Genomic DNA, 19632 nt, shown 5'->3' on the forward strand with positions numbered 1-19632 from the left:
GAGAAAAAAAAGCAAATTACAGAACAGTGTATCCAATCTGGTCACTTGTTTTTATTTTAAATTTATCTTTATTATTATTATTTTTAGAAGATTTATTTATTTGACAGAGAGTGAGACAGTGAGAGAGGGAACACAAGCAAGGGGAGTTGGAGAGGGAGAAGCAGGCTTCCTTCTGAGCAGGGGGCCTGATGTGGGGCTTTATCCCAGGACGCTGGGCTCATGATGTGAGCCAAAGTCAGAGGCTTAACGACTGAGCCACCCAGGCACCCTTTTACTATTACTTTTTAAAAGACGTTATTTTTAAGTAATCTCTATGCCCAACATGGGGCTTAAACTCACAATCCTAAGACCAAGAGTTGCGTGCTCTATCAACTGAGACAGCCAGGTGTCCCTGGCCAGTTGTTTTTAGATAACTTGATTATCCCTAGCACTCACCATTTGATTATAAAGAGTACCACACTAAAATCAAATCGTGGTTTATGCCAGCCCAGAGCCATCCTGCCCAAAGCCATCTGGGAATTCCCCTTCCCAGCCAAGTCCACTATGCCTGGTTCTGGGTGTCCCCAAACGGGTCTCACGGCTCTCAGAAAGCAATCTCAGGTGTCATTTGTGTTGCTGACAGTGGGGGACCTCTGCTGAACTTAGGCTCCTGTAATGTTACCAGCTGCGCCAGAGATGGGCTCTGTCCGTGCTGCTGCTGAGCCCCAGGCATGGGGTGCCTGTCATTCCAGCCCTGACCCTCTTGTACCCTTAGGGTACTCTGAGAGCACAGTTGAAGCCAAAGTGACAAGGGAAAGTACCCCATCTTGTTACACAGTCAGAGGTCCCCATGCGAGGCTGGCTTGGGCCCCAGGAGTGGTGGCATGGCATCTCTATGTCTAGAGACTGTCCTTCTCTTTGGGGAGGGGCTGCAGCAGGAGTTCAAGTACCAGCCCCTGGGAGGTGTCCCTGATGGCTGACCCCCGACTTCGCCCATCCTGGTGCAGAATGCACTCCTCTTTGCGAACCAGTCTCATCCCAAGATCTGGTGTCTTTCAGGGACCACCCTCCTCTCGCCAAGGTCCAGGGGGGCGTTTCTCCCCAACATGAATACAGATGGAGATTTTTCTAGGCAGCTCCATATGCCTATGATCATATTCTATATTTCATATCACATATTACTTTATATCAACAAAACATAACATATGTAGGCACACACGGTGAAGGAGGAGGGGGTGCCTCCATCTCCCCGGGGGGCATGTCTACATCTTTTATCTCTAGTTAAAAGCACATACCTTAAACTATAAACAGTGATTCTCTCTGAGGGAAGAGACCGCGGACGGTATTCACTTTTCTTTGTTCTATTCCAAACTGTCTGCGTCATATTTTTCTCTGCGTACGCACGCGGGCCAGATAGTGTATATTCCGGGCCCCAGAGAGCGGGCCCGGAAGCTCGTCTCAGCATCAGGCTCAGTGTTGGGCACGCAGCAGGTCCTCCCTGGAAGTGTGAACAAGACCGCGAGAAGCGGGTTCAGCAAGGACCGAAGGGCAGCTTTTGCGCTTTGGCGCTTGTCCTGCTCCATGTGGACCCTGCCAGGCCCAGCGCCCGCGTTTCCGGGCTCTGCCCGGCGCCCCGGGACGGACGCCTGGCGGGGCGGGGTGTCTGGCGCCGGCCAGGGTGCCCTGGCCCTTTGCGGTAGCCCGGCGGCGCGGGCAGTCCGGGCCGCCCCACCCACTGGGGAGGGGAGGGCAGAGGAGAGGAGAGGAGGGGAGGGGAGGGGACCAGAGTCATCAGGAACTCGCCCAGGCCGCTCCTACCGCCACCGTAGCCGGTGCCTTTGCGAGGTAGGTTAGGGCGCCTGCCGCAACCTCCCCGCAGCCTCCCCCCATCAGACTCTGGTCTGGGACCTGAGACTGCTCAGACGCCGGTGCTGAGCGTCTCCCCGCTGAGCTCCTTCGACGTTCCCAGCAGGCTCCCCCGGGGCCTCTCCCTGCAAGCTGTGGGGTCTAGAGGGCCTATCTCTTAGGTAAGACAGTGGCCTCCTGCAGTCCTCCCACACTCTCTAGGATCCTTGTGCTCCTGCCTCCTGGTCTGTCCCAGCACTTTCTTTAGGCGGAGCTGCCTCTACCCACCCCCCACCCCACAACGGGCGGGTGCCAGACAAGCTGCCTGGTGTCTGAGTGCCCTCTTGAGTGGGCAGGCTGAGGCTTGAAGCATCCTGGGTTTTGAGCAGAGATGGGCCCGCCTCTCAGTAGGTTGGGGGAGGCTGGCCCTGGGTCAGGGTAAGGGCCTATGGACACAAGACTCAGAGTCCAGAAGGTGCAGCCAGTGTGACTCACTGGGACATGGGGTGGGTGGGGGAGCACTAGCCCTTGTTGTGCCGGCAAGGGTCTGGTCTAGGAGGTGAGGCTGGGTCCTAACCCCCACCAGCTGGGCTCAGACCAGCAGCAGCTGAGTCCAGGAGTTGGTTCCAGCCCCGGGAGAGGCAGGTGGTGAGAGAGGGGCAGGCAGGTCATGTCTGAGCCTGCCAGGTGGGATGGAGTTTAGGATTGGCTGGGCAGGTCCAGTACTCCGCTCACGCATCCTGCGTCGGGCCTTCGGGGCTTGTCGGCACCCCCTCACCCCCCATCACCACCACCTATGTCTTACCTCCTCTGCACTATGGAGCAGGCTTCCCACTGCTTTCCTTGTAAAGCTTCTCTGTAAAGGGCAGCTTCTCTGAGGGGGGCCCGGCCTTGGAGCAATCTACTTCCTGTCTTGCTTCCTTTGTTCCTCCCTCCTGTCCCCCTTTCCATTTATCCCACAACTTCCTTTATTCTGCCATGCCAAGCCCAAGGGGCCCCCAGAAGGAAGTGGAGTCTTCATCTTGGGGAACAGGAGAGGATGATTCATTCGTTTGATCATTCCGGTACACACATATTTACTCCCATTCACTCACTCTTTCCCATTCAGTTACTCCTTCCCTCATTCTTGGGACACTTAATGAGCATCTACTATGTTCAAGACCCTGAGTGTTAGGTGGGAGTGGTGGCAGGATACTCTGATGAATCAGCTCCATTCCTGCTGCCCACTGTTCAAGATCAAGAAGGGGAAATGAGCACAAATCAGCCCAATTTAAGAGAAAAAGCAGTATGAGAGAGAGATGAAGAGCTGTGAAGTGTGTGTTGGGGGGAGGCGGGGGAGGGGGACAGAGGGGACTGAGGAGGAGGATGGAAGGGTCACTTAGGAAGGGCACAGAAGACTTCCTGGAGGTGATGCTGTTTGAGCCAGGCCTTGAACGGGGACAGGATTGGGATGTAGAGCTATCAGAAGGCATCAGGACAGAGGGAACAGCGGGAACAAAGGAAACCCCAGGTGTGCGAGGAAGCAGTTGGAAGCTCTGTTCCTGGTTTGAGACAATTAGAAGAAATGAGTCTGGTTGCAGAAGAGGACAGACGTGTGCTCCTATCTCCCTGCCTTCTGTTAGAGGCCGAGGGAGCGGCCCTGTTCTGGGTGACCCAGAGCCATGGTCATGGGCTAATGGCAAGACCCTTGTGACTGTTAGAGTGCTTTAATTGTTCAGTCAGCCTTAGATGGGACTGAGCCCTTCAATTTCGGAGGTATGTAAGTGGAGTCTGGGATAGTGTGTGTGTGTGTGTCTAGTGGGGGAGAGTTCATCTAGGGCCATTCTGAAAGTGGGAGTTGGAGTGGATGACATTGGAGGTCCCCTGCTAGCCCGAGTTTGTGGTCCTATCTGGAAAGGCTAAAAGGCCCAGCAGAGGGAATTCCTGGGAGTTTGGTTATTTATTCACTTACTCATTCCCTCATTTGATCCTCTACCCATTCCTCCCTCCCTTCTTTCTTTCCTTCCCTCCTTCTTCTCACTCACTCACTATACCCTTGTTCTGGGCAGACCCCATGCTGAGGACTCAGATGACTCAGATGAACTCCCTGCCTGATGGGGGAGACAGACCCCTGCCAGACAGTGACAACCCAGTATCACTGTGGCATATAAATGGAGGTTACTTTGCTGTGTTTTGTCACTGAGTGGGGTGACAGAGCTGGGACATGGGCTTGAAGAATTAATGCAGACATATGTCTTCCAGCTGAAGGATATTATATGGGAAACGAAGTGCTTGCGGGAGAAAATAATCAGGGTCCGGGGCTTAAGAGGCAGGCTTTCTTGATTCGTGGGGCTCCCCAGAGGTACACTTGGGGACCAGCCCTTTGGACTACGGGCACCACAAACTCATCCCACGTCAGCAATGAGCCTACGGGTTTTGGGCACTGCTAGAGAAGTCCTTGGTCCGCATGAGCTGTGAGAGGCTGCACAGAGTGCTGGTTACACCTGTGGGCTCTGAACTTCGATCAGGGTTCAAATCCTTATGCTAAGTCTTATCAGCTGCATGACTTTGGACACATGACTCTTTGCCTTCAGTTTTCCTCTGGAGGAGAGTGATAATGCTAGTGCCTTGCTCCAAGGGTGAGGCTCAGAGGCTGGCACGGGGCTGGGTGTGTATGTGAGGAGCTGTAATGACAGTGACGGTGGCCATGAGAGTGAGGGATAGTCACAAGCCATCTCAACCGTCTCTGGGTCTCATTCTCCCCACCTGTGTCCCCAGCTCACTGGCTCCCACCGTATGGTCCTTGGACCAGCAGCATCAGCATCCCTCTGGATCTTATTAGAAATGCAAATTCTTGGGCTCTCTGGGAGCCTTTGCTTTCAGCAGTCCGCATTTTAAACCACCTTCTGTGTGATTCTGATGCAGGCTGAAGTTTGGGTACCACTGACCTCACTCTCACTTAAGACTGGGTCTCTACCCACCTTTCCAGGACTGTGATTCACCCAGGGTTGCAGCGTGTTTCCTATGTTTAGGACCCTGGTCTGCGGGCTGACGGGGAGAGGGGCCAGAGATGATAAGATGTGGCGTCAGCCCTCAGGGGACTTGTGGGAGAGTCGGGAAGGGGAGGCAGATGCCCATGGCGATCTTCACTGGAGTCACAGAGCTGCCAAAGAAGAGCAGAGAGGAGAGAGAACTTTGTGGGCTGCAGAGCCTTCTGCAGAAAGATCTGGATCTCTGTGGCCTGTTCCTTTTTTTTTTTTTTTTTTTTAAGATTTTGTTTATTTATTTGACAGAGAGAGAGAGATCACAAGTAGGCAGAGCAGCAGGCAGAGAAAGAAGGGGAAACAGGCTCCCTACTGAGGAGAGAGCCCGATGTGGGGCTCGATCCCAGGACCCTGAGATCATGACCTGAGCCAAAGGCAGAGGCCTAACCCACTGAGCCACCCAGGCGCCCCCTCTGTGGCCTGTTCCTGACAGGATGCTGATTCAGCCTTGCTGGGAGTCCTCTCCTAAGTCTTCCTCATGGACTTTGGGTGGCTCGCCTCTCATCCCTGGGCTTCAGGGTACCCCTGTGTAAGATAGGGGACTAGACTGAGTCTAGTGTGTCTGAGACATTGTGAGCCACTGGTGAGAGGGTAGGCTGGGGACCAGAAGCTCTCTGGGTCTCTGCACTGCAGAACCCTGAAATTGGCCTTCCTGTCTGCTGGGATGCCGTGCACTGAGCTGTGCCTTCTCTGGGCTGGTTTTCTTACCAGTCAGGGGAGGACTTATGATCCCTGTCCTGTTCACTTCACACGGTTTTTGTCACGCGGGACATGTGCTTCATTCTTCGAAGCTTCTTGCTGCCTCAGGCCGGTGGCCTGGCATTTGAGGCCCTCCTCAACAGATTCCCAGCTTTTTACTGCAAGATGAGCATCCTGTTCTGCTCCCGTTAGGCCTTCCATCTCACTCCTCTTCTCAAACTATCCAGACCCATTCAGTCTTCAGGCCAGAAAGCACCACCTCCTCCAGGAAGCCTCCTCGATTGCCCCACCCCTCAGGGCCATCTTTGGGACATCTTGCTGTCTTTAAGGCTTGATTTTAATTTCTCACTCGTTGACACTGAACTGCTGGCAGACCCCTGACCTCTTTCAGGGAAAGGCTTGAGCTCACAGGGATAGACATGAGAATCCTTTCAGAGGCACAGGGAACGTTCGCGAGAGAACCAGGCCCAGAACCCAGGTGTCTTAGGCTCAGGGGGAGACATCATTAGCTGTGTGGGGAGTGAGCTGGAGGCCATGAAGGGCAGATCAGGCCGAGCTGTGTTCCAGCATGGCTCTGCACTCAGCAGCCGTGCCGCCTGGGCCATGGCACCTTCCCCCTCCAGCTCCAAGGGACCTTCCGGTGGGCTGGAGTGAGGACAGCACTAGGCCTTGGACGCAGCAGGTGTTTGGTTATTGTGAGGAGATCATTATGACTCCTGATCCGTTTGCCCACCCTGGCTCCCCTGCCTGGCTCTGCCCTGCCTTCTTCACTTAACCACCAAGGACTTTATTTTATTGGCCCATCATGAAAAGCCCAAGTGTCAGTGTCAAGGCCTCCTTGTGAAGCCTCTTGCAGAAGCAAGAACGACAAGGGAAAATCTGGGTGTTCTCTTAGTCGGTGGTGGCTACGGGGGGCCTGGGGTAGGATTTGGCAGGTGTCACTTTAAGAAGTCACACCGCTTATTTTAAGGAAGGAGGGGGTGTGCCTGTCCCTGGCCAGCAGCTGGCATTGGGCTGCACTTGGGGGCAGCACTCCCAAGGGTGAAGAGTCCTAGCAGGTGGGTCTGGTGTCTCTCTGGGAGGCCGCTGGCTGCTCCCTGGCTTCCTGCCACCTCCGGCCTGACCCCTTGTGGACAGATGGAAGCCTGGTGACCGTTTTGCCAGTCTAACTGGCTGGGGCCGGTGAGGTGGGGACTCCCGGCCCCTGGGAGGGACCCCAGGGCCAAGAGACCCCGTGAGCAGGACGTCAGGGGCTGGCAGTGGGGGTGACTAAGTTCAGCTGTGGCTGAAAGTAAAGCGAGTGTCCCAAGAGGTGCCCAGCGGGCGGGCACAGGGCCCCCTGACGTGGCCGGGGTCAGGTTGGCAGCCTCTCTCCTTCCTGTCTGCCAGGCGGGCCCAGGAGCCTTGGAGGGGGGTGCTCTGGGAGAAGGGGGACAGAGGGCGGTGCCAGGAGAGGCAGGACTCGGTGATAACAGCTAGGCTTAGGAGGGGCGGGAGCTCGGGAGGAGGAGCAGACGAGAGGCTAACCGGCTTCATTTGGAGCCGGAGCCTGGCTGTTGCTCAGGTGACCAGTGTCTCTCTCAGAGGGTGCTGCCAACGGGCCTGGCCGCGATGATCCAGAATGTTGGAAATCACCTGCGAAGGGTATGCAGGGTGGGTGTGAGGAGGCTGGTTGGAGGCCAAGGGAAGGGGGCTGGAGGCTGGGGATCCTGAAAGAGAATTGAAGTTTCCATCTTAAGCCAGAAGTTCTCCGTCTTCTCTCTCATTTTCTATGGGCCATTTCCTAGCTCTCCTTGGAAGGAGGAATTGCAGAACTCCTAGGCTGGTTTATTAGAGGCAGCAATCCTGAAGCGAGCCCCAGGGGCCATGCTGAGGAGTTCTATTTTGGGGGTGCGTGTTTCTCCCTGCCGAGTCCGGCGAGTGCTTCTGCCGGACATCAGAGCTCAGTGCCTCTGCGGCGTGCTGGAGTTCAAGGCTCCTGCAGGAGTTCAGGGCTTGGACCCCGATGGAAGTTACAGGACTGGGGGTGGGGGCTGTGAGTGGGTGAGTGAGGGTGTGGCAGCCCGGGATTCTCGGGGACAATAACCTCTTTCAGAGAGCAAGCTCCGGACCAGGCATGGGCTGTTGGACAGGTGTCCTGCAGGGTGGCCTTACAGCCCACGTTTCCCTGGAGTGTCTTACCAGGGACTTTGGAGCTGAGATTAGATGCTGAGACATGGGATGGAGCCAAGTGCTCATCACTGCCTGGCAGGGGCCTTTGATCTGGTGAACGGGAGAAGGGTGCAGGATGGACTGGTGGAGGTTGTGCTGGGCACAGAGTGGGTGTCCTCTGAGGACATTCTCAGGAAAAGCCTTTTTAAAGGGGACAGGAACAAGTAAATCTCTTACTGATCCCATCCCTCCATCTGCATGACTGCCACTCAGCTCAGACCTCAGCACCCTCCTGAGTCTAGGGCACCTTCTCCCTGCTTCCTCCATTCCACATCCAGCCCCTCCCAGTCCCCTCCCCTGGAGGGATGCTTCTAATAGGTAAGCGGGGTTATTCCGCACCTGCTTAGCCAGCTGCCTTCAGTACAGTGTTCATGTTCCTCACCTGATACAAGAGGCTCCTGGTAATCTTCTGCCTGCTTCTCCCTCCTCATCCCACCTTCCCCACCCCTATAGATTCAGCCGTGCTGAACCGCTTGCCACTGCCTCAGTATACCACCTTTGTTCTCTCCTCTGTGCTGTGATCCCTACTGTGCTTTTTGCTTGGGTGGCCCCTAGCCTCCCCCATATCCGCTCCCCCACGTCCCCCTCAGCTCAGATGCCAACTCCTCCAGGAAGCCTTCCTAGATTTCTCAGGGCACAGAGAGCCTCTGTGTTAGTTCCTTCTCACACTGGACTGTGTGGTAGACTTGCACATCTATCTTTTACACCAGCCAATGAGTTCCATGAGGCTGCTCTTGGTGTGCCCATCAGAGGGCTGGGCATGGTCAGAGCCCCAGACACTGTCTAATGAATGCATGGGCCTCTTGTTCCCCAGTTCCTGAGCTTGGGGCAGAGAGCTTTTTCCAGGTGGGGCTGTGTCTTCTCTTGTACCTTTCATGATTTTTTTCCCCCATTGATTCCCATCAATAATTGGGGGAGAAGGCAGGAGGGGAAGGATGTGTCCTTATCATCATTTTGCAGAGATAACAATAGAATTGTGACAAATCCATATGTAACACCACACTATGCACCACACCAAATGCTTTGTATATATTAATTCGTTCAGTTCTCTGTGAGGTGGGTACAGTTATTATCCCCGTATCCCAGATGAGGAAACTGAGACTCAGAGGGGTTGAGGACTTGCCCAGGCTCAGAATCACACTGGTAGGAAGTGGCAGAGCTGGGATTTGAACGCAGGCAATCTGGCGCAGAGTCTGAGCCCTTAGGGAAACTGAGGCTCAGCCCTGCGAAAAGTGCAAAAGCTGAGTGAGACTCCAGGCCACAGGATCCGAGTCTGAGCCCAGGCAGCATTTTACTTCCCCATTCTCTAGCCCCTTCTCCCAAGTCTGGGAGTGGAGGTAGGTGTGGGGTGGAATTGGGCCCATGAGGAGACATGGGTGACCTCATGCCGGCTGAGAACACTCTGGTCTGGACTGCCACCAGTGGACCATTGCCTGCATGGTAGATCTCCTTGGACTCCCCCGTTTCCTCCTGAATTCCCTTCATCCCCCAATAATATAGGACAGTTTGGGATGGTTTTCTGAGTTGTTACCAAAGCTGTTTTTAATGAAAAGCAAGCAAATAAAAAAACCCCACCAAACACTCTTCACTGGGGACACAGAAAGCCAGGTTAACTGGGAACAGACGGGGGCCCTCAGAGAACCCACAGCCCTGCATCCCAGGGTTTGGGGGCCCTCGTCAGTATCCCGTGGCACGGCAGATGGTTCTGGCTTTTCCCTGCACCCAGCAAGGCTCAGAACATGTGAATGAGAGTGAGGAGGTCAGCCTGCCAAGCTGAGGGAGCAAGGTGTGTGTGTGGGGGGGCACTGACTGCCTGTCTGCTGGTGCTGGAAAGGGCCTGCTGTCCTGTCTCAGTCCTCGCCTCTCTCAGTGCCCAAGGTGTCAGTCTGTACTGGGTCCTGAGTCCCATACTCCTGGGCTAGAAGGGGCCCACTGGTCCCTAGTGGGAGACTGGGAACTTCTGCTCAGCCTTGGTGTTAGCCAGGTCAAGGGGACCTCCAGAGTACTTTATTTACTCTGGGAAAGGTAATGGGGCTGTCGATCCCAGGTCCCCTGAGAAGACCCGCACCCTGGCCGTGTGGCCGACAGAAGGCTGGAAGGTCAGGAACAGCCACAGGCATCTGCGCACCTGCTCACACATCTACGGATGGACGTGCGACTCCCGACCGCTGGCAGTGATCCTGCTGCTTCACCTTGAACCTGGGGACAGCTGGAGGTTCTCCCCAGCCTGGCTACCCAGCCTCCTGAAGGGCTTAGTTCAGAGTGTGATGAGGTTTCGGGCACCGTGTTTGGCCCCTTTTTGGATTAACATCTTATCTTCTCTCCATTGCTCATATATAACCTTGGGCCTGGTGCTCCCCCTCTTTGAGTGTTCTTTGAGGTTCCCACCAGCCTTGACATCCTGGGGGTCTGGACTTTTGGGAAGCATTTGTGCACCATCTTGAGGCTGGTCCTGACCGTGAAAGACAGGGCCTGTCTGCCTTGAGAACACCACTGTGTGGTAGAGGAGGGGAGACCAACAGGATTAAAATGAGTGCAAAAACTACTGGATGAATGAGTGACTATGGGAGCTCAGAAGGGTGCTGAAGTGGTCCCAGAAGGCTTCCTGGAGGAAGAGGCAAGACTTAGATACATAGCCTCAGCCTGTTCAGGAACCCTATATGAACCCTGGTTTCAGCCATGGACAGACACCCTTAGTGTTTGTAGTCTGTCCAGAGGACTCGCCTTTATCCTTCAAAACCTAGCTCAGCCATCATCCCCCCGTCCCATCTGCATCTTGCCTGCCCTGGAATGAATGGCATCTCCTCAGGATAGCATACTGATTTCAATTCTTCCCTGCATAGGAATTAACCTGTGGCAGGTGCTAAGCAGCCTGTGATGAACCCAGGCTGGCATGCGGAGCTGCCGGCTAATGAAGGAGACACAGTGAGAAAGTAGTCAAGTAAATACAGGACCAAAACTTGTGCTAAGTGCCATGAACAGTAATGACAATGAGTGTAGACGCCGTCGAAGCGCTCCCTGTGTGCTAAGCATGCATGAACTCATTTAGCCTTTGTAACAACTCTGTGTAGGAGATAACGTTACTATGCCCCTGTTGAAGATGAACCTGAGAGAGGTTAAGTAACTTGCTCAAGGTTACACAGCTGTTAAGTGGCACAGCTGACGTTGAACTCAGATTGCTGGAGAACCAGGGACTGTGAGAGAATAATGAGAGAGGTCAGGGGAAGGCCCTCTGAGCCGGCGACTACTGAGCAGAAACCTAAATGCTGAGAAGGAGACAGCCAAAGGAAGGGCTGGAAGTGTATTCCGGGCAGAGGGAATGGCATTCATTGGCAGGCTCCGAGGTATGGCGGGGTGGGCGGGGGGCTGGCTGCCTTGGAGCTACTGAGTGGAGGTGGGTGTGGCTGGGACAGGAGCAGGTGGGAGGGGCGGAGACAAGGCTATCGTGGGCTGCGGGCTGGGGGTCTGGGCCTTGCAGGCAGGGTTTGGGGTCTGGAGTGCTAGGGTTATATTATCCTGCCCGCCAGACTGTGTGGTGCGTGGGGATGCTCTGGTCCCCAGGTTTAGCGCAGAGGTACACAGTCCCTGCACACTGTGCTCAGAGAAGCTCAGAGACCTAGGGAGACACATTGACATGGTTTCTGTTTGTATGGCCAGCACGAGGAAGGTCCCAGCCACCTTTCCCTCCACTCCCTGACCCCTCACATCAGGCAGGTGGGTGATAGGCTCAGTCCCCTGGTGCAGACAAGGCACAGAGAAGTGAGATGATGTGCCTAGGCTTGTACAGCTGGTGAGACACTTAGAATCCCTAACTGCCAGGCCGAGACCCCTTTCCCAGCCCCTGTCCTGGCCAGGGAGACCTTTGGACCCTCTGTGCATCTAGAGAATGGCCTCACTGTCACACCCAGACCCACCCCATCACAGCTGCGTCTGCCCACCTTTTCCGGCTGATTAGGGCCATCACCTTCTCCCCTGCCTCACACATACTGGGGTTGTACCCCTGCCTTCCACCTGTGTTTGGTCCAGACCAGGCCAAGCTGGCCTCCTCAGCACCTCTGCACAGCTGCTCAGGAGTCTAGAGACCTGTGTTAGAGATACTAATGCCCTTGACCCTTCGTTTCCTCCTCTATGAACCTCGTCTGTTCCTCTAGATCTTGCTGGGTCATTGGCAATGTGAATGACTTTGGAGGAGTACAGAGCTTGGCATACAACTGACCATGGTAGATATGGGTCCTTTTCTTTTCGTTTCATCTGGATTCATCTGGCTTTACCTATCAGAAAACCCAGGCTCTAGCCCCGAGCCACTTTGAGCTGGTTAGAGAATTCAAAGTCTTGTGCTGGTTAGAGAATTTAGTCTCATCTGGGCCCAAGCTACAGTGGGGCAGGGGCCCTGGTGCCATGGCTCTTCTCCTTGTCCTGGGCTGACCTGGCTAAGTGGACGGAGTGACCCCTCTGCTTTATGCTTGCTCTGTCCTCTGCCTCCAGGGACAGATGGTGCTCTGCCAGCTCCCTGGCTATGGGCCACTATTCAGGAGCAGCCTCCTTGTGTGGAAGAGCTGGCCTCAGGGCGGCGAGGGAAAGTCTGGCACTTTGGGGACACCAGAATGAGTCAGACTGGACCTGTCCTCAGGTGCCCCCAAACTGATGTGGAAACAGGGAGAGGTACAGAACACTGATGACAGTGGAGTGCAGCCAGGATGTGACAGAGGGAAGCCCAGAGGTGGCCCTTCACCAGCCTCGGGGGCAGGGCAGGCTTCCTGGGGGAAGTGATGGGTTAGCATGGCCTTGGAAGTGTTTTCGGGTCAGGAAGCCTGGTCCAGGCCGAGGCCTCCGTGCATGAGATGTGGGACTGAGCTTGTTCTGCTAGCAGTGGGGAGAGAGTGTGGTAGTGACTCCTCGAGGAGGCCCTCTCCAGCCCTCCTGTCCATGTAATATGTATGTCCTGCCTGGGGCTTCTTCCACGGTAATAATTGGCCCTCAGCAAATTGGGCCTTAATTAATGAATGTCAGCAGACATTAAGCATCTGTTTTGAAGATACAGCTTTTGTAGTGAGGAAAGCAAAATCCCAGCGCCACCCCTGGGGCCCAGCGCCCTTAGGCAAGTCCTTCAGATAGGCCGAGTCTCAGTTTCCTTTCTTGTGCAAGAGGGATCATTATCCCTCGTAGGGTTTTGGTGAGGATTACAGGATATTATGGATTCAAAGCCATTATACAATGTATGTAAAGGCCTGGAACTTGGTAGGTCCTGAAAAAATTATGTCGGGGAGGTCGGGGAGGAAAGTGGAGATGTGGGTCAAAGGGTACCACCTTTCAGTTAGAAGATGAGTAAGTTCTGGAGACCTGGTGTACAGCGTGGGGAGCACTGTTAACAGCGATGTATTACCAACTTGAAATTTGCTAAGAGAATAAATCTCAGGTGTTCTCATTTCCCCCCCCAACCCCGCCCAAAACAGGGTAACTGCAAGGTCATGGGTGTGTTCATAAGCTTGATTGTGGTCATCACTCCACAATGCATATGTATATCAAAACATCATCTTGTGTGATCTGAATATATGCAACTTTTATTTGTCAATCACTGGGACTCTAGGGAGCCATGGGACCTGGTCCCTTGCTCAAGGAGTCTCCTAGTTTCTCTGTCTACACCCGCTTTACAGTCTGGGAAGCGCTCTACAAACTCGGCAGGCTGCCACCAGTGCCACCTGTGCTGTGGCCCCCAGAGGCCCGTCCCCCGGGATGGATGCTCACTGCCCCGTGACGGAGCCGACCCCCAGCCTCTCCATTCCTTGCCCGTGTCCTATTTGTGACCTCCAGAACAGGCTGCGATCTGCCCCCCGGGGTGTGGCCCTGCCAGGTGTGGCCCATTCCCAAGCCTGGAAAGTGGTCAGAGGTCGAGAAGGGGAGTGGCTCTAAACCCGTCCCTAAAGCAGCCTCAGGTTTCCAGCATTCTCCAGGGCTGAGCTGAACCAGGTGGGTCTCAGTTTCCATTTGATTCTTTAGGGAGGGGGTGGTGAGACCCAGCTCCTGTCCTTCTGTGGGGATACTACCCGGTGTGAGCAGTGGCAGGGACAGAGGGGCAGGAGGTGGGGTGGTGCAATCTGGAGTCAGAACTGAGTCTGGCTGGCTCTGGGCTCCTGGCTAGTCAGTGGCTGGCTCCTCTTTTCTCAGCCATAGTTTCCTTGTCTGTAATGTGGGGCGGTGGGTAGTAATGGGCTGGGTCACTTGAGACTGCTTTTGGCGAGCAGGTTAGTGTCCACCCGGCCCTTCCACAGAGAAGACGAGTTTTCAGATTGAGTGGTGCGCCTACAGGCTTTGAGGGTGGTGGGGTACATGGAGGAGGGGGCAGGAGAGAGGAAGGGACCCAAGAACTAAATGACTTTGGGGCAAGGGAAGGGGCAAGCCCGGCATTGCTCCCAGCAACCTCCACCCCCCGCCAGGGCCTCCCCGGACTCTGAGTTTCCCCGATCCCACCCTCTTGCTTAAGACTGAGAGAAGGTGTGTCTCACCACGCAAACTGGTTCTCAGCAAGGCAGGCAGGAGACGGGGACGGACTTCTGAGCCCACTAGGCCCTCTGGATAGGCCATTGTGGGGGTGATGATGCTGGTTGGGATGCTGAGATCCCTATGGTGCTGGTGGGCTGGACTGTCAGAGACCACCGCACTTCTAGCTCTTTCTCTACATCACCTGGAAGGCAATCCATGGAGGGTCTCCAAAGTGTCAGGCTCGGCCTCAGAAGTGCTGTGGGCTATATGATCTAATCTGCCTCAGGGCTGGTGTCCCCCCCGCAGTACCGTGGCCAGGGTCAGAGAAACCCAAGTCTATTCTCCCCTCTGCCTCTTTTTTTTTTTTTTTTTTTTTTTAAATAAACTCTATGCCCAACGTGGGGCTCAAACTCCTGACTCTGAGATCGTGAGTCACATGTTCTTCCCACAGAGCCAGCCAGGCGCCCCACCCCTCTGTCTTTTACTGGCTGTATGTTGTCCAGTGGATCTTTCCATGTTCCATGTCTGAATTTCCTTTTCCTCAGCTATACATGAGGACTCCTGCTTCAGAGTGGACTAGAGAATTCAAGGACCCCCCAGGACTAGGCCTGGCATACAGTAGATGCATAATAGACGGTAGCCGTAGATTTCTAAAACGGCATCTTCAAGCTTCTGCTGGGCCAGTTCTTGGGTGGCCCCTGTCTGCAGGCAGCTCTCTGGCTTGGGGAGATCCGTCTCCTGCCGGCTGTGTCTCATCAGCAGCCAGATGAGATCTCCGTTATCTCCCAGCCTCTAAGGCAAACAAGACCCCTTCCCTGTGCCCAGGTCCCCTTCCAACTACTTCCTGCTTTCTTGGCTCTCCTTTCCCAGAAAAATCTCTGCAAGAGTTTTCTTTGGTCCCTGCTTCCACTTCTTTACCTCTCACCCTGTCCCTAATCCGTGACTTCTCTCCCTGCCCTCCCTCCACCCCCTTAGAGTTTCTCTGCCCATCTGCTGGGACGGCTGAGCTCCCTGACCAGCAGGTGCCCTCCTGGAGACCTGCCCCACCTTAGTGTCCTTCCGCCTTACCTGGCTCCCTCTTCTTCCTCTGTAGGCTGCTCCCTCCCACCGCCCTCTAAAATAGCTCTGTCCTTGCTCTCTCCTTGGACGATGTCTCTTCTGTCTACTGTGGCTCTGCAGAAAAACTACCCCCATACCTAAACCGTTTTACTGTATCTTGAGATTTTTGTGGGTCGGGAATTTGGGCAGGGCTTGGTGGGGTGATGGGTCTGCTCTCCCTGGTGTGGGGTGGAGTTGACTTGGTGGTATTCAGCTGGTGGATGGGCTGGCCTAGGGAATCCAAGATGGCGTCCCTGGTATCTGGTTCCTCTGCGGGAATGGTCGGGGGTTGGGCCTAGCTGGCGCTGGCTGCCCTGCTGTTCCTCTGGCAGCCAGGCTTATCCCACATCCTCCTTGGGCTCTTTGCACCCTCTGTTCCCCCGCCTGAACCTGTACCTCCGGAGTTTTTGTGACCCGCTCCTGCTTTCATTCATTCAGATCTGGGCTTTGAAGGTTCCTTATTACCTGGGCTGAATTAGCATCTCCCATGCCACCAGTTTCTCTCTTCATCCTACCCGCTGTTTCTTATAGCACTTTTTAGTCTCTAAAATGATCATGTTCCTTTGCTTGTTTATTGTCTATCCATCAGAGAACACATTTAATGTTGTATTCCCAGCGTCTGGAAGGAATGAATGGGAGTTTTAAAAAGATTGATGTTGATCCCCAGGAATCAGGGGCCTCATTCTAGCCTTGGGCACCCCTGTTTGCTCTTGTTTTTTGTTTTTTTTTTTAAAGATTTTATTTTTTAAGTGATCTCTACCCCCAACGTGTACCTCAAACTCAGAACCCTGAGATCAAGGGTCACATGCTCTCCTGACTGAGCCAGCTAAATGCCCGTTGTCTTGGTTTTATCGCATAGTGAACCCTCTTGTCCTCTGACCCAGCCAGCGTGGAGACCTGTCACTAGGCCACACGTAGCCCTACTCCCTAACTGTGCCCCTCCTGCCTGGTTGTCTTCCCATGCTACCCCTCCCCTCAGCTGCAGCTTACAGGGCTGGGGCCTGTGCTGCCCACCACACCCCAGCGGCCGCCTCCTCCCTGTCACTGCCGCCTCCCCGCTGTCACTGCGGGTGGGGACGTGCCCGAAACACGTCCTCACCCGCAGCACAGCCGACTCAGCAGGCATCGGCAGATCGTGAGGCCGCTTCTGCAGATCCAGCCATTAAGCCAGAGGCTCCCCAGCAGGCTTATCCCTTCAAAGTGAGGGCGACAGAAAGACAAAAACGCAGGCAGATACCATGAATCTTGTCCATTTCACCTGCCTGGTCTCGCGTTCGTATGTTACCGCCTTTCAGGTGGGCGTCTGCAGCCAGGCTTGTCTTCATCCCAGCCGTTTGATCACGTGCTGAACGGAGCAGACAAATGTGGTACCCCAGAGGAGACCCCTCCAGCTTCAGTCGAACACATTTTCACGTTTTTACTGAGGGTTTACGATGTTCTGGGTCTGTGCAAACGCAGACTGCACAGAACATGTCCATTCCTGCCTCATGATCTCTTCCCTTGTGCCTGGGATGCTGTGTTCCCAGTGAATCCGAGCTGATTTCCAGGGATCGCTGCCTTCTCTCCCTTTGGGAGGGGTCTTGAGACTTTCAGAGGCCTGGGAAAGGAAGTCTCCTGGCAACCGCCGCATCTGCTTCAGCTACGTGTAGACATCCGGGGGAGGCCTCTGTGGAGGGTCACAGACTTTGCCCGTTCAGCATCTTGGCTCGTGGCTGAAGTGAAGCTCTGGTAGTTGGTAGACAGTTGGCGGCTTCAACGGGCAGAGATTGTCACAGAGCAGGGCCGAGAGGCCCGTCTGATGTCCCTGCTGATGCAGCTTCCCTGCCCCTCTCCTCTCCTGCCAAAGCCTGGGTCCTCGTCCTCATGCTCTGTGTGCGCTCTGCAAAGGACACCTAGCCAGACACGCAGGCATCTCTTACTCCCAGGATCTGCACAGTCTCCTCCTGGCCAGGGCGATTTCCTGGGTCGCTCATCAGGGCCTGGATTTGTAATAACATGAAGGGCTGACACTTTTTAATTACTTTCTCTGGGTCGGAATCTGTGCTAAGCACCTTGCACATAAAATCTCACTGAATCCTTTCAGTGATATCATCATGCCCATCTTGTAGATGTGGAAAGTGAGATTTACGGTGGCTGAAGTAATAAAGGGCTTCGGGTTATCCAGGGAGACAGGAGGGGCCGGGATTCCAACACGGGTTCTGTCCGCTGGGCCCCTCTGCGGCCCTCCTGTAAGTTCCCTGGCCTTCCTGTTTTCTTCCTTCCCTTTCTGCCCTGCTCACCGTCTCCTCAACACGCCTTTCTTGAATTCCTCTGAGAAGGTCACCTTGCAGCTGGAGAACTCGGGGCTCAGGGAAGGCTGTGGAGTGTGGGGTGCCTCCGTGCACTCCTGGCCATCCGTGTACCTGCTCAGGGCAGTAGCCTCTGCCAGACCCCAGGCCCAGCAATGTGGCTCTGACCTTCCCACCTGGCCCAACAGGCCTTCTAAGCAGCCTGTTGAAGTTGGCGGTTCTTTGCGAGGCCCATTCTGAGGCCTGGTTCACTCCTTTCCAGTGTAAGGAATGCATCCGTGGATAAAGTCACAGCTTTATCTATATAAAGGGCACTCCTTTGCTTTGGAATGGTTTCTTGAATACTTTTGGGGAGGAAAAGTTGGTACGCTCTGTGAGGAGCAGCTGGGAGAGGTGGGAGAGAAGGGACGAGAGGACTGCAGACCTCAGGGAGGGCAGGAGAATGGGGGGTATCTGGGGCCTCCTGCCTAAGTGTGGGAGAAGGGTCCACGCCTGCCCTGGAGGATAGGACCCCATCCCTCAGCATGAGGGGCCTGCAGGGGCTGGAGAAGCAGCTGGGGCCTCAGAGGGACTATGGGCTGACAGCTTCCTGGGGCAGGAAGTGCTGGCTATGTGGTCAGAATCCCTCCTGCAGGGGCTGAGAGCAGCTCAAGCCTGAGGAATGTGTGCAGCAGGGGAGGTAGGAGGGGGCCCCTTCCTGCCCTGTTACTTCTCCCTCTTTCTCTCTTCTTCTGTTCCCTACCAGCCTCTGTGTAACCTCTCTCTTCTTCTCTCCACGTCCCTCTTCTGTCTCTTTCTCCCTCTCCCCCTTGCTGTCCTGGAGGGGCTCGGGGTACTTGCGGCTGCTGTGCCCAGCTCCAAGGTGAGCGGGCTTGCTCGCAGTATGGTGGGTGCCTGTTGCCATGGTGACCCAGAGGCAGATGGGAGGCGCTTTTGGAAGTCTGGCAGGGAGGGTGGGGGGTACCATGCTGAGGGGAGAGGCTGGGCTTGTTCTCCCCAGTCCCTGAAGGGCCCACCTCACTGCCAGGGGCTCCAGCATGGGGCTGTGGACCATGAACGTGGATCTCTGGCTGGGTGCTGTCTGAGCGTGTTCCTTGAAGAGCTACCTAGTGCGGGCCAGTCGTACTGGGGGTTGGATTGCCTGTGTTCCGGTCCCTCCTGCCTCTTCCTGGGGTTTGCTGGAGGCTGGGGAGGGAGGTGGCAAACAGCCCCTGAGGCGGGGAAGCAGCTTCCAGTGTGTTTGGTGGGGGGCGGAGGGGGAGAACTCTGACAGGCAGCCCGGCTCCTCACCCGAAGGGTCCCTGTCAGAAAGGAGTGAGTGCCTGTCTCTGGAACTGAGCAAGCTCCTGCTGGACGGCCACTGAGGGGGTGGGGTAGCTGAGATCACGGACCTGGAAATCTTGCTGACCTGAGGTTTCCTTGCACTTCGGACATCTGAGGATTTACAAAGGACAGTGTTCAGCTCTGAGAGCTTGCTGTTCCCTCACTAGGGGCTGCCACCCCCTCCCTCCCTCCCGGGCTGCTGGTCCTGTGGGACCAGTACTCTGACCAGGGGAAGGAGCACAGATACCCTTGCTGTTTTCTGCAGAGGGAGTCAGGGGAGGGGAGCTTGTGCATATGGATTCTGGAAGGGCCCGTGGCTGGTGATGCAGCAGGAACTACCCTGCCTGGCAGAAGAGAGAGGCCATTACAGCCAAGCTGCCAAGCAGCCCCAGCCTTTGGGGGAAACAGACTTGAGTGCCTGTCCCAACTCTGCCATTACTGGCTGGGCAGTTTTGCACCTACGTGCCTGAATGTGTGTGTGTGTACAAGTTCTTGACCCTTTTCGAGCCTCTATTTTCCCGTCTATAAGCTGCAGGTAATAGCAAAGCTGATGACTGGAGCTGTGTGAAGATGAAAAGGGATAACACGATAATGCCCACGACGTACTCAGCGCAGTACCTGGTGTGTAGTAAATACTTAAAGAAGGGGGTTGGCGATTGTTCTCAATCTCCTTGGCATGCCTACCG

The 19632-nt window shown here is 55.1% G+C and overlaps 1 protein-coding gene across 2 annotated transcripts in view; it reads left to right on the forward strand.

Moving 5' to 3' along the window:
• The first annotated feature begins 1958 nt into the window (after positions 1–1958).
• Positions 1959–19632, forward strand: part of ACOT11 (acyl-CoA thioesterase 11) — a 46833-nt gene continuing 29159 nt past the window's right edge. The window contains exon 1 of one of the 2 annotated variants that reach the window (XM_032839798.1): positions 1959–2006. Coding sequence is in view for 1 of the 2 variants with exons in the window: in XM_032839797.1 (XP_032695688.1) it covers positions 7158–7190 (33 nt within the window). In the remaining variant the exon portion in view is untranslated. Of the gene's footprint in view, positions 2007–7067; positions 7191–19632 lie in introns of those variants that run through there. The other variant, XM_032839797.1, reaches the window with a different exon arrangement.

Source organism: Lontra canadensis, unplaced genomic scaffold, assembly GCF_010015895.1.
Source record: "Lontra canadensis isolate GAN:19392208 unplaced genomic scaffold, GSC_riverotter_1.0 scaffold109, whole genome shotgun sequence".
Taxonomy (NCBI): Eukaryota; Metazoa; Chordata; class Mammalia; order Carnivora; family Mustelidae; genus Lontra; species Lontra canadensis.